General features: G+C 21.8%; 4 protein-coding genes across 6 annotated transcripts; 2 read left to right on the top strand and 2 right to left on the bottom strand.

Annotated features, from left to right (window-relative positions):
- Positions 1–204: 204 nt before the first annotated feature.
- Positions 205–4,559, top strand: LOC108004144 (nuclear valosin-containing protein-like). The gene is made up of 11 exons (XM_017066835.3): positions 205–382; positions 872–1,093; positions 1,173–1,424; positions 1,611–2,015; positions 2,094–2,313; positions 2,397–2,679; positions 2,764–3,199; positions 3,318–3,485; positions 3,569–3,895; positions 3,970–4,194; positions 4,262–4,559. Exons 1-11 carry the CDS (start codon positions 227–229, stop codon positions 4,385–4,387), a joined length of 2,820 nt encoding a protein of 939 aa, XP_016922324.1. The 5' UTR covers positions 205–226; the 3' UTR covers positions 4,388–4,559.
- Positions 4,560–5,287: 728 nt separating this feature from the next.
- On the bottom strand, positions 5,288–6,926 carry LOC108004128 (aurora kinase C-like). The gene is made up of 3 exons (XM_017066809.3): positions 6,382–6,926; positions 5,687–6,212; positions 5,288–5,596 (listed from the first exon to the last, which is right to left on the bottom strand). Exons 1-3 carry the CDS (start codon positions 6,924–6,926, stop codon positions 5,498–5,500), a joined length of 1,170 nt encoding a protein of 389 aa, XP_016922298.1. The 3' UTR covers positions 5,288–5,497.
- Positions 6,927–7,747: 821 nt separating this feature from the next.
- Positions 7,748–11,529, bottom strand: LOC108004138 (ferritin heavy chain). The gene is made up of 5 exons (XM_017066828.2): positions 11,387–11,529; positions 8,751–8,881; positions 8,501–8,668; positions 8,239–8,379; positions 7,748–8,178 (listed from the first exon to the last, which is right to left on the bottom strand). Exons 1-5 carry the CDS (start codon positions 11,463–11,465, stop codon positions 8,023–8,025), a joined length of 675 nt encoding a protein of 224 aa, XP_016922317.1. The 5' UTR covers positions 11,466–11,529; the 3' UTR covers positions 7,748–8,022.
- A 175-nt stretch (positions 11,530–11,704) lies between these two features.
- Positions 11,705–13,527, top strand: LOC108004139 (ferritin light chain). Of its 3 annotated transcripts, none has more exons than XM_017066829.3 (4): positions 11,705–11,846; positions 12,485–12,595; positions 12,721–12,989; positions 13,061–13,527. In XM_017066829.3, exons 2-4 carry the CDS (start codon positions 12,490–12,492, stop codon positions 13,337–13,339), a joined length of 654 nt encoding a protein of 217 aa, XP_016922318.1. In that variant the 5' UTR covers positions 11,705–11,846; positions 12,485–12,489; the 3' UTR covers positions 13,340–13,527. The 3 variants fall into 3 exon arrangements, with proteins under 3 accessions (XP_016922318.1, XP_016922320.1, XP_016922319.1); XM_017066831.3 differs by having other exon boundaries at positions 12,480–12,595; XM_017066830.3 differs by having other exon boundaries at positions 11,706–11,846; positions 12,474–12,595.
- Positions 13,528–13,628: the final 101 nt, after the last annotated feature.

Genomic DNA, 13,628 nt, shown 5'->3' with positions numbered 1-13,628 from the left:
TTTTATCATAATTTACTAGGGAAATTATTCCCGCTTTATTGATACACCCTCTTCTTTTCATTAGAGAAGAATTGGAGTTTTGTAAAATCGAAGACGCACTCGTGATAAAAGAATATTGATGATGCATACATGGTAACACGTGTCAGAACGTGCAAAAATAAAGATCTAGTGATCATATTATTTCTGCAACAGTGCTCATTAATATCAGACATTAAAGATTAGAAAAATGCAGAAAGTTGGAAAATTGAATTCCTCAATTGATATCATTCCATTACAAGGATCTAGTGGAGATTATAAATCAAAAACCATGAATAATAAACACAAAATTGATTCTTCCCATAAATTTTTGCGAGATAAATTATTAATTTCACGTGTGCAAACGGTAATTTAATTATATGATAATATTTAGAATATTTTTAATTTAACTAAATGAAATATGTTTATTAAAATAAACACTTTTACATTACACAATTTGCGCGGTAAATTCATGCATTAAACTCAAAAACATATAATGTAACAATTTTTTTTATATGTGTAAAATATTTTTATATAAAGTAATTTTTACAACTTTTTAAAAATAAAATTCGAATTTAATATTTTTTTTTAAAGTAAAATCTGATTTTATTTTATACTTTGAATATTTTTATATTTCAGAATTTAACTTTATAATAATTTCATGAAAAATTTAATCATATTAACTACTTTGAAAAATTATTTTTAAATTTAAAATTTAATTTAATTAGTAATAATGTATTAACATAATAATTTATTAATATTTATTATAACTTTATAACTATTATTATAACTATTATAATAATTAATATAACTATTAATATAAGTTTCTGAATAATTAATTTTATTATTATTTTAGTATATGCATGAAAATGAAAATAAAGTATATATTGATGTTAATGAAATGGCAGATGCTTTACAAAAAAAATATAAAGATTACCGTATTAAAAAACGGGGTCCTTTTAGGGCATTAGTACGTAAAGCATATGATGAACTTACAGAAATGTTTGCAAAAAAATATTGTTCTCGTGAATGGCCTGCTTATGATGATGAAGATGAAGAGGAAGAAGTTGATGTTGAGGTATAAATATAAATATAGTGAAGTATAAACATAATATAATGTATTACATTAAATCTTGAGAGAAATATATTGATTTTAGTCAGATCCTCAAAATACCATGTTAGATGGAATGTTATTAAAAATGTATAAAAAATCACAAAATAAACAAAATGGGAATTCTAGTGATAAAGAACTTATAGATATTAGTAGTGATGATGATGTAAATAAAATGGAATCAAATTCAAGAAAAGCAAGTGAACCTGAAGTTGTGGAGAATCTACAACAAAAACCAGGTCCATCTTCAAGTACAGAAAAGACTACACATGCTAAAGAAGTTGAGCAATTGAGAAGAGTAAATTTAAAGCTTTTTTATTCCTGTTTAATTTTAAAAATTTTAATTAATATTATCTAATTTAATATAAAATCTATATTAAAATAGTATAAGTAAATATGTAATTACTAATACTTGAAATTTATTACATTAAAGTAATATTATTATGGTAGAAATATTGCATTTAATTTTTAATTTAATTTTTAGCCTAGTAAAGAAATACAACAAACAACAACAACAAGTACAACAACTACTACAACAACTACAAGTACAACAATAGAATCTGCTAAGAAGCGACAACGTGATGAAGATGCTGATTGTCAATTCACGTTTGTAAGGAAAACTAAAGGAATACCAATTTCTGACCCAAAAATCACATTTTCAGACATAAGAGGAAATGATAAAACTAAAAGAATACCAATTTCTGAACCAAAAATCACATTTTCAGACATAGGAGGAAATGATAAAGTTTTAAAAACTGTATGTAAATTACTTGCTCATATGAAACATCCAGAAATCTTTAAAGAACTTGGTATATCTCCACCAAGAGGATTTTTACTTCATGGTCCACCTGGATGTGGAAAAACATTATTAGCACATGCTATTGCTGGAGTAAGTTATTATTCTAGAAAATTGATTTATTTTTTATTTGATTATTTATTTTATATTTTTATATTTATATTTTAATAGGAATTAGGTATACCATTATTGAAAGTAGCAGCACCTGAATTAGTTACAGGAGTATCAGGCGAAAGTGAAGCAAGAATTCGAGAATTATTTGAACAAGCACTTGCAATTGCACCTTGTGTAATTTTTTTAGATGAAATTGATTCTGTAGCGCCACATAGAGCCACAGCTCAAAGAGAAATGGAAAGAAGAATTGTTGCACAATTATTATCATGTTTAGATGGTAAATTACTATTATAATTAGATTATAGTTAATTATGCTAATCTTAAAATAATTTTTTAAATAGAAAATATATTATTGAATAGAATTAAGTTTAAAAGAAAATGGTACTAGAGTATTAGTACTTGGAGCAACAAATCGTCCTGATTCGTTAGATCCAGCTTTAAGAAGAGCTGGTCGATTTGATCATGAAGTATGTCTAGGAATACCAGACAGAGATGCAAGAGCAAAAATTTTAGCTGTTCATACAGAAAAAGTAGCACTTTCTCCAAATGTTAGTTTATCTACAATAGCTTCACTTACACCTGGTTTTGTTGGTGCAGATTTAGTTGCATTAATTAGAGAAGCAGCTATGGCAGCTGTAGATAGGTAATATAATAAATTTAATAAATATTTTAAAATTAATTTTTTTAATATATTTTTCTCAGTTATATGTTCTTATATTTTTATTAGAATACTTGAAAACTTAAAATCAGTACCAGATAATAAATCTTCAGAAATTCCAGAAAATAATACTGTTATTGAAAAAAAAACTGAAAATTTTGAAAATTCTGGTAATTTAGTGGATGAAGTGACCATTGAACCATCTACCTCAGATCAAAATGTTCCTAAGTCAGAAAGTTCTCAAGCAACTTTAGAAATGGATGTAATACAGGAAAATTCTAAATCTCCAGATTTAACGGGGTTACTTACTTGGTTACGTAATGATCCACCGCTTCCTACAGAGCAGTTATCAAATTTATGTATTGAACATAGTGATTTTGAAACTGCTCTTCGTATTATTCAGCCATCAGCCAAAAGAGAAGGCTTTGCAACAGTACCTGATGTTACATGGGATGATGTTGGCTCTTTAAGAGATATCAGAGAAGAATTACAAATGGCTATACTTGTAAATATATTTATATTATATATAAATATAATATAATTAAAAGAATCCATAAAATTTAATATATTGAGAATTGAAATTATTGAGAAAAGTAAAATATTTTTTTTGTTTAATATCTTAGGCACCAATTCGACATTCTGAACACTTTACAGCATTAGGATTAACAACACCTACTGGAGTATTATTATGTGGTCCACCAGGTTGTGGAAAAACATTATTAGCCAAAGCTATTGCAAATGAGGCTGGTATTAATTTTATTTCTGTTAAAGGACCAGAATTACTAAATATGGTAAAAATATTTTAATAATTATAATTATTATTATACAATTATTTATTTTTATTAAAAATAAAAATTTGTTTTCATTATTTTAGTATGTTGGTGAAAGTGAAAAAGCAGTTCGACAATGTTTTATTAGAGCAAGAAATTCTGCTCCATGTGTTATATTTTTTGATGAATTAGATGCATTATGTCCCAGGAGATCAGAAGGTGATAATTCTGCTACTTCGCGTGTTGTAAATCAAATGTTAACCGAAATGGATGGAGTAGAAGGACGACAAGGAGTATTTTTAATGGCCGCAAGTAATCGTCCTGATATTATTGATCCGGCAGTATTAAGACCAGGAAGATTAGATAAAATTTTATATGTTGATTTGCCTACCTCAGCAGATCGTGTTGATATTTTAAGAGCATTAACAAAGGTAATATTTTATAGACTGACTGAAAATATATTTTTTAAAAATTTCTTCCCCTTAAAATAAATCCATATTTATAGAATGCAACAAAACCAAAATTAGCTGCAGATGTAAATCTTGAAGAAATAGGATATAATAGTAAATGCGATGGCTATACTGGAGCTGATTTAGCTGCTTTAATCAGAGAAGCTGGTATAGAAGCATTAAGAGAATTAATGGATATGCATTATTCGGGACAACCAGAAATCTCTATGCGACATATTGTAGTTGCGTTTGATAAAATAAGACCGTCCGTACAAGAAAAGGTAAACACAATTCATATCAATCATTTTTTTTATAAATTAGTTATATATTATATATTCTAATTTTTAGGATATCAAACATTATGAAAAATTAAAAAGATTGTATTCAATTAAAAAAAAATCTGATGATACACCTATGGAAACTCCAATAGATACACCTATAGTAGATGTAGTTATGGAACCTATGGAAACGTGAAATAAAAATAAGACTTAAACTTAAAATGTGTAAAAAATCTTCCATTGAAAAGTTCTTTTAAGCAGATGACTCTCACTTAAAAGATAGATATTGTACACCTTAACTTTATTTTTATAGTTAAGACATTTTAGTGTTCATCTCTGACGATCGAAAATAAATTATAATAATATTAGATCTTAATTTACTATTCTCAAATAAAAAATAAATTTATTTTTAATTTTCAAATATTAAATATATGCAATATAAAACTATCTTAATAATATTTCTATAAATAAAAATGTGTTTATAAAATTTTTATAAACAAATAAATTTTATGTTCAACATATTTTTGAATAAATTATACGATTTCCTTTATTTTAAAAACAAAAACTATTATATATTTTATTTTATGTTACACAAATTTATATAAAATATTACATTATTTAAAAAATTTAATCTATTTTTTTAATAATTTTTTAAATGTTTTATAATGAATTATTTAATTTTTTATCAACAAATAATATGTAATTATAATTAAATTTTTAATGTAAATCATATTTTTTCTAGAAATATTAATTTTATTTATAGAAATTAAATTTTATTCCAAAAAATATTTTATTAAATATTAAAATATTTTTTATTAACATTAAAATATTTAATATATACATGATTTTTTTTTATTCTAAATTGTTATTTTTGTTATAGAATATAAAATACCTTCACCATCTGTTTCATATAATATTTAATAATCATATAATAATCAGTCTCATATAAATAAGTTATATTATAAGTAAAATTATAATAAAAAATTAAATTAATTCAATTAATGAATTTTGTTGTTTGATTATAAAATTGTAATTTAGAAATAATTTTATTAAATGGTAAATTATAGAAAACAAAAAAAAAACATGTAATGCATCATTTCAAATTATATTATGTTTTATTCTGTGTATGAAGTAACAATATTATAATGTTATGTAATATAAAAAAATATCTAAAATAGATTTTTTGCTAAAAACTTATCTAGAATGTGATAATTGCAATATTAGTGATATCAAATCAAACTTCTATTGCAAAGAAAATAATTGTTTTATAAGATAAAATATAAAACTTAATAATTTAGCAATTACATTATGATACATGTGGTTCTGTTGTTCGATTTTGCACAATCCAAGGATGTCTTAAAACATCTTCTAAAGGTAATCTTTGACCTGGATCAACTATTAATAACTGAAATAGAGAATTGAAAAATTTACATTTAATAATTTTTTATTTAATTTAATTATAATTATTTTAAAATATAAATAATATAAAACTCACTTTAGATATTAAGTCCTTAGCACCTTCACTTAGAAATTCTGGAAATGTATATTGAGCTTTCCTAATTTTCATGTATGTTTCATTATAAGATTTAGCTAAAAATGGAGGAATGCCTACTAAACATTCATAACAAAGAACACCAAGTCCCCATAAATCTACAGTATGATCATGTGTGTTTCCATTAATCATTTCTGGTGGTAAATAATCTAAAGTACCACAAAGAGTATTTCTTCTAGAGGAAGGAGCATGAACAGACCATCCAAAATCTGCTACTTTTAATTCACCCTTTATACCAAGTAATAAATTTTCAGGTTTAATATCACGATGTATTACTTTTTTACTATGACAATATTTTAAAGCATCTGCTAATTGAGATATATATGTTGCTGTTCTAATTTCATCAAAACGTTTCTCAGGTTGAGCATTCAATTCCTTAAATAATTCTCCATTTGGGGCATATTCCAAAATTAAATATATTCTTTTATCATCATGAAAATAACCATACATTTTTAAAATATTTGGATGCCTATAAAAAAATAAATAAATATTATTTATATTTTTATTTTACTAATATATTTATATTGTAAAAATTATATAAAATATAATGAAAAATAATGTTAAATAAATTTTAAAGTGTTTTATAATTAAATCATTATTTGTTTCTTTTTGTTAATATAAATATTTAGAATTTTTACCTTAAGTGTGTCTGAATTTCTATTTCTCTTCTAACTTGATGTTCAACATCAGCTTTTTGTATTTGTGCTTTAAATAATACTTTCATAGCAATAATGAATTTTGATTTCTTTTCTCTAGCTAAATAAACATTTCCAAATTTTCCTTTTCCTAAAGGTCGACCAATATCAAAATCAGTTAATACCCACTTCTTATCAGTTTGTTTCTTATTATTTGTAATATTTTGTTCCAGATTCTTTTCAATGTCTAGATTATTAACAATTTTATTTTCTTTCTCATCATCAGTTGCATTTGGTATACGTTCTGTTGTTTTAGAAGATACAGGTGGTAATTTAGGTGGTGGCATCAATTCTGTAGACATTTTAGAATTGTTTTCTTTATTTTGTTTAATATTTGTTACATAAGTACTGCATTGATTTTTTATAGTATCTAAATTTTCTGTATTTTTTAATGTATTTTCAGTTAATACAGGAGCCACTTTTGATATCTTTAATTGTTTAAAATTGTTTTCTACTTGTGAAATTGTTCTTCTTTGATCCTTAAGCATCCTCAAATATTACCTATAATTAAAAATAATATAAATGATAATTTAAAATTTATTTATTGAATCAACCTATCACATAAAAAATTATATAAAAATTTATAAAATATTTTTACATTTTTACAATACTCAAATAAAAAAGTAATTTAGTATTTAAAGAATTCATAATTCATTAATATTTTATAAAGATAAATAATATATTATTCAATAGAAGTATAATTTAAATTCAAATATTTAAATTTAAATATTTCAAATAATTATATATATAAAATAATAACAATTAATACATACGTTTAAAAATTAAAATATAAGCTACAAACACGTCGTACTTTCAGTTTAATTTTAAAATAACGAATTTGGGCATCCGTTCTTCTGATTGGTCTGAATGTAAAATCACATGTATGAAAAAGATTACAAGATAGTCAACTCCATTAAAAAATAAAAATTCATAGTTAACAGCGCTCTCTATTATAAAAGGATAAAAAATTAAATATTATACATTATATATATATTAAAACGTTTTAAATTATATTAAAAATAATATATTCATAATAATTTATTAATACATTTTTAATATATTTTCTTTTTATAAATAATATTATCAATAATATTAATATAAAATCTATATGAAAGCTATAAATCTTTTTTATTAATCTCTTAAATATATTACATATTACATATTACAATTGGATAAAATGAATATACAAAATTTTCGTAAAAATTAAAATTTATTATTATTAAATTATGAAAATGTTACAAATAGATAACATTACATTATAAAAAAATTTTTTTTTATTTAAGAATAATAATGAAAAATTGAAACAATATTTGTATGAATCTTAAAATATTTATTTAGTAAGAGTAATATATTTATTATAGTTTAACAAACATTTATAAACAGGGTTCTTTATATATCTATTTTACAGACCATATTTAGAAAAATATTTTATGCAGAAAAAAATTTATATCTGTCACATACTAACTTAAAATTAAATCAAAGGAAGTTATATACTTTATTTTAAATATGGTCATAATTTCTTATTGTTATTATTCATCATTCTTAAACTTATTGAAATAAATTTTTTTTTGCTTCAAATATAGATTAAATTTCATTGTTTAAAAGTTTTTTATCAAATAGAAATTCTCCTAACATTCCATGTGTTTGTATCATTTTACCTAAAGATGAAATTTTACCAGCAAGATCACGCTGTCCTTTATATTGTTCAGTTAAAAATTCTCCAGTGAGATAATCTACCAACTGAAATTAAATAATTTATTAAAATAAAATAAATTTAAAACATATAATATTATAACTTACATGATAATCAACTAAATTTAAATCATTTGGATGTTCACATGTTTTAATTAATTCACGAATTTTTTTTGTAACACTTGTTTCTAATTTAAGAGCTTTTTTCAAGGCTTTATAGCCACTGTTCCAATTCTCAATCTCTGCTTCCTAAAAAAATATTTAAATATTTTTTATATATGTATATCTAATTCTATAATTAAATTAAAATTTATATAATATAATACATAAATTGCATAAATTGAAATAGTAATATATTTTAAATGTATACCAAAGGAAATCTTAAAAGAACATTATCCTCATTAATATTAGTTAATTGACCACGCATTAATAAATATTCAAGAACTTTTATTGCATGTTCTCTTTCTTCCGTAGCAGATTCAAAAAAGAATTTGCTGAATCCAGGTCGATTAATTACATCAAGAGCAAAATGAGCACCCTAAAATAAAAAATAAAAAATAAATAAATTCAATATTATTAATAAATAAAATACATCATAAAATAAAAAAAAATTTAATTACCATTGCAAGATAAGTCATTGCAGCTTTAATTTCAACATTCACCTGAGATTCCAAGCTCTTAATACAATTTTTATCCATATCCAACCAATGTTTTGTCGCATTTTCATCAGTAGCTATACTACTTACTATACCTAATATTAATAAAAATAAAATTCATTACTGATAAAAAATATAATAATATATATTTTATTAAAGTATTAAATTATATAATTAGATTTAATAATAGATTCAAAGAAAATAAAGTAATAAATATTTTCAGAAAATATATTATACTATTATTAAAATACTATTGCAACATATAAATGCAATACTATTAAATTAATTAAATGTTAGAATTAAAAATAGATAAAATAACTATAATTTTTTTTTTATTAAATAAAACCTTTTATTTAAGATAAAAATTCTGTTACATATATAAAAGATGTTTATTATTTAATTTTCAATAATATCTTTAATTTCTCTTGATAATTTAATATAATTATTCATTAATGCATTAGTTTAAAATTATATAATATAAGAATAGTAAAAAAATGAAATAAAAAATTAAATTAAAAAAAATTGTTTAAATGAGAATTAAATATTTCTAACTGAAATAGAAATAAAAATCTACTTTATGACAATAGAAAAGGAAGTTGATGATATAAAGTAGTTTTGATTAAATTATCTGACTTCTCCGAACAATATGTACAGTACACTCATATTAAGTGTGGACTTTAGAATATGCAGTAATCAATACGTTTATATTGTCACGTAAAGCTTATCAAATGTTATCATTGTACAAATAAGATTGTCAATAATTAGTAATTAACAAGCTAGAATTATGAAATTCTGTTAGTTATATGAAATGTAAAAATTATAAATCAAATGTATATGTGTGTATATATATATATATATATCTTAATACAATTTTCTGAAAATAAAAAAATTACAAATACACAATATATATAAAGTATAATAATATAGAAATATATATAAAATAATATTATATAAAAGTAATATAAATTATTATATTATAAGAAATTAAAATCTATTTTTTATTAAATTATTTTATTAATAAATTTTATATAATATCAAAAAATTTTATTTTAATATATAATTATAATATTGATAATTAATAATAATAGTAAGTCATAAAAAAATATTTTATACTAAAATTTTATCATTATTCATGCATATAAAGTGATAATTTGATAATTTTCAATTAGGTCAATAGAGTAATGTATATCTCACATTAAATATAGAAATTACATAGATAAGATGATTTTAAACTATTTAAAATATTTATTGTAACATATGAAACAGAGAAATATACATGCAATATATAATAAATAATTCAATAAATAAAAAAATTAAAAAATAACATAGAAATAACATTATAAATTTAATAATTTTTATAAAATTATATAAAATTGTATAAAAATTTTTTAATAAATGCAAGTAATGATAATAAAATGATATATAGGATGTTCCAAAAATATTAAAATCCGTAAACTAAAAATTCCTGAGATAATTTCAAATAACATTTTTTTTTATAAAAAACTTTCGTTATGACTTTGTTCATGAATTATTAATAAAAAACAAAAAATTTTTTGGCCAATTACGGAGCACATAGCCTAATCGAACCGTGACAGTAGCATAAATTACGTACCGGCGAAGAACATGAACAAGTTCAAGCAACATATGTTGAAGATATGTTGAATATTGTAGTTTTCTTTATATTTATATTTATATTAAATCTCATATTCAACATATTTTCTATAACATATATTGCTTGGATTATTCATGTTTGGATGGCGGCATGTAGCCAACGCATTGTCATGGCTCTAGACCATACGTTTTATTATCCAGTATTTTTTGTTAATAATTCGTTAACAAAACAAAAGTTTTTGAAAAGGAAATGATGTTTAAAATTATTCAGAAATCTCCAATTTACGGAAATTCCAACATTTTTTATCTTATATGACTGATATATTATGACTAATAAAGTAAACTGTTTAATGTGATAAATCTAAATAAAGAAAATAATATTCGAATACAGTTTCATAATAATAGAAAATATACATGAATTGCCTTACACTAAAAATTATATTTATATTTTATAAAAATATATAATATATATAATATATATAATTTTCTTTTGCAATTACATGCAATTCTATCTAAAGTATCAAATATATATTTATATATTGAAATAATTTTATATATATAATATATAATATCTATAATCTCGGATCATTGATATTTATTATTAAGATCATTTTATTTCTAACATTGTTATTTGAAATAGATTGCAATTTTATGTTTAATATATCGCGAATTGACGATATATTCATTCTGAGAAAAATAAGTTGTTTACAAAGAATATACGCATTAAGTTATTGCATTATAAGACGAATAAATTATATCTATAACATTTTTATATTATTAAATATCGATTTAAAAATATTAATATTAATAAATACTTATTTCTGTAGTCTTATTTCTGTCTTTGATATCTCTTCTAGAAATACAGAAATTTATTTAAAGATGCAAAGAATAGGGAACAATGAAATTTATCGAAAAATAGCATGCTAACCTCAATAGATTTCATATAAATGTATTCAGAATAAATATTGTAAAATAAATGATGAACTTACATGATCTTGTTGCACTATCATTTCCTAATGATCCATTGATGTAAACGAAAACAATAAAAAGAACATAAAGTAGCTTCATTATTAATAATTATTTATTAAAAGCTATTATTTTAAAATTCGCGAGAGTGCTTTTAATTTTCCCTGTTTCGGAAGCAACCTTTATACACACTGGTATAGAAGGCTGCTTTAATGAAGCTAGATAAGAGAACGTGCGTGAACTAAATATAATGTACGACCATCGATCATTTAATAATTGATCAACAAATGTACATTCGTACTTTAATCGACGAGGAGTAACTGGAATTTTCTATTCCCTTTCTTATCACGCATGCGCTTTACCTATCAGCTGACTATGACTTCGTGAAAACTACCAACGAACGTGTTGTTCAATGTTCATTGTTGGAAGAACGTCGAAACGAGAGTATTCACGTTACTTCCCTTAAATAAATACATCGTTTTAGTAAGTATATAATGGATAATTTAAATTCAGTTTTTTATATTATAATTATATCTATTAGTTATATAAATAGAAGATTAATACAGTTGCGAAGAATATATTTTTTTATTAAACATAATTTTTTTATTTGATGTAAAATATTGCGTATTTCATTACAATGAAAATACCATTGTGCAATATATCTGATATCTATAGATAATATCAATTTTTCTTTGATGCAAAGAATGTGGAATTTTTTTTATATTAATGAGTCTTAATTTATATTAATTTTTTTAACTTTTAAATGATTTTCATTTTTTTTTATTCGTTTCTATTACTAATTTAATACATTTTTATAAATATGAAAACAATTGTACATGTTATTTAAAATTTAACAATATAATTATTATTTCATTTGTCTATATATAATACACATAGAAATTATTAAAAATATTATTTTTTACTAACGAATTGTATTAAAATAGAAATAGAAAATTAATATTATTAATATTAATATTAACTAATATTAATTTTAGATAATGTTAAATATTTAAGTTAATTTCTTAAATATATTATTTAATTGGTATAAATAATTAATGTAAGTATGTAATCATATAAGTATTCATTAATTATGTTTTATTTTATCTATTGTTTGAGCACAGAAAACATGTTGTTCTTTGGAATATTATTCATATTTTTGGCAACTACCTCTGCTGAATATTGCATTGATGAGGTGAACAAATTTTGCAGTACTACAAAAAAACATGAGATAGGTTTGTAATGCATATATATAAAAAAATATTTAATATTTTAGAAAATAAATAAATTTTATTCTTAAAAAATTTTTATTTTTTTGTATTTATAAAAATATACAGAATATTTAAATTTTTATATTTAGGTATTGAATCAAATTGTAATGCAACATATGGAAATATTCATGAACTTTTAGTACCTCTTCAATCTTATGCATATGGTAATATTGAATACAGTTTTCGATTTTTATTAATGTCTACTTATTTGGGAAATTATGAAAATCAACGTGAAGGATTTAAGAAATTATATCGTAAATATTCTGATGAAATGTGGGAGAATGGAATTGATTTAATTAAATATATTACTAAACGAGGTGGTTCAATGAATTTCGGACAAGAACCAAAGTTTACTCCTGTATTTATATATTTTATTTATTTACAATATAAGAATAAAAAAGAAATATTACTAATTTCATATTTTTTCAGATGATAAAAACTTTAGAATTGAATGAATTTGCAAGTTTAGCCACAGCACTTGAAATTCAAAAATCATTTGCAAACCAAGCATTAAAGATACATGAAAAAGCAAATAAAAAACAAGATTCTGCTATTGCTCATTATATTGAAGAGAAATTTTTAGAACCACAGGCAGACCGTGTTCGAGAATTAGCAGGTCATATAAGGGATATGAAACGTTTCATTGATGAAAGTAGTAGTCATTTATCTATATTTTTGTTTGATCAATATCTTCAGCAAAGTGTATAATTTGTTTATTACAGTTAAAAAGACATAAATTAAAATTTCATGTTTTCAAATTTTCTATATATAAGTTTAATCCATGATAAAGCATACTCCTTTTTTTAGTTATTCAGAATTTTACACTTAAAATTAATATTGTATATTAATATTATATTTTTGTCACATTTCATTTAATAAAATATATACTTAATAAATTATTTGTTTTAATTTGACATTAAGCAATAAAGATATAAATTGAATATATTAAATATTAATATCTATAATATTGATACCCATATTTTAATATCTTTCAATC

The sequence above is a fragment of the Apis cerana genome, linkage group LG14 (genome assembly GCF_029169275.1).
Source record: "Apis cerana isolate GH-2021 linkage group LG14, AcerK_1.0, whole genome shotgun sequence".
Classification (NCBI taxonomy): Eukaryota; Metazoa; Arthropoda; class Insecta; order Hymenoptera; family Apidae; genus Apis; species Apis cerana.
Note: the sequence above shows the minus strand (reverse complement) of the source record. Positions and strands in the feature narration are given on the sequence as shown.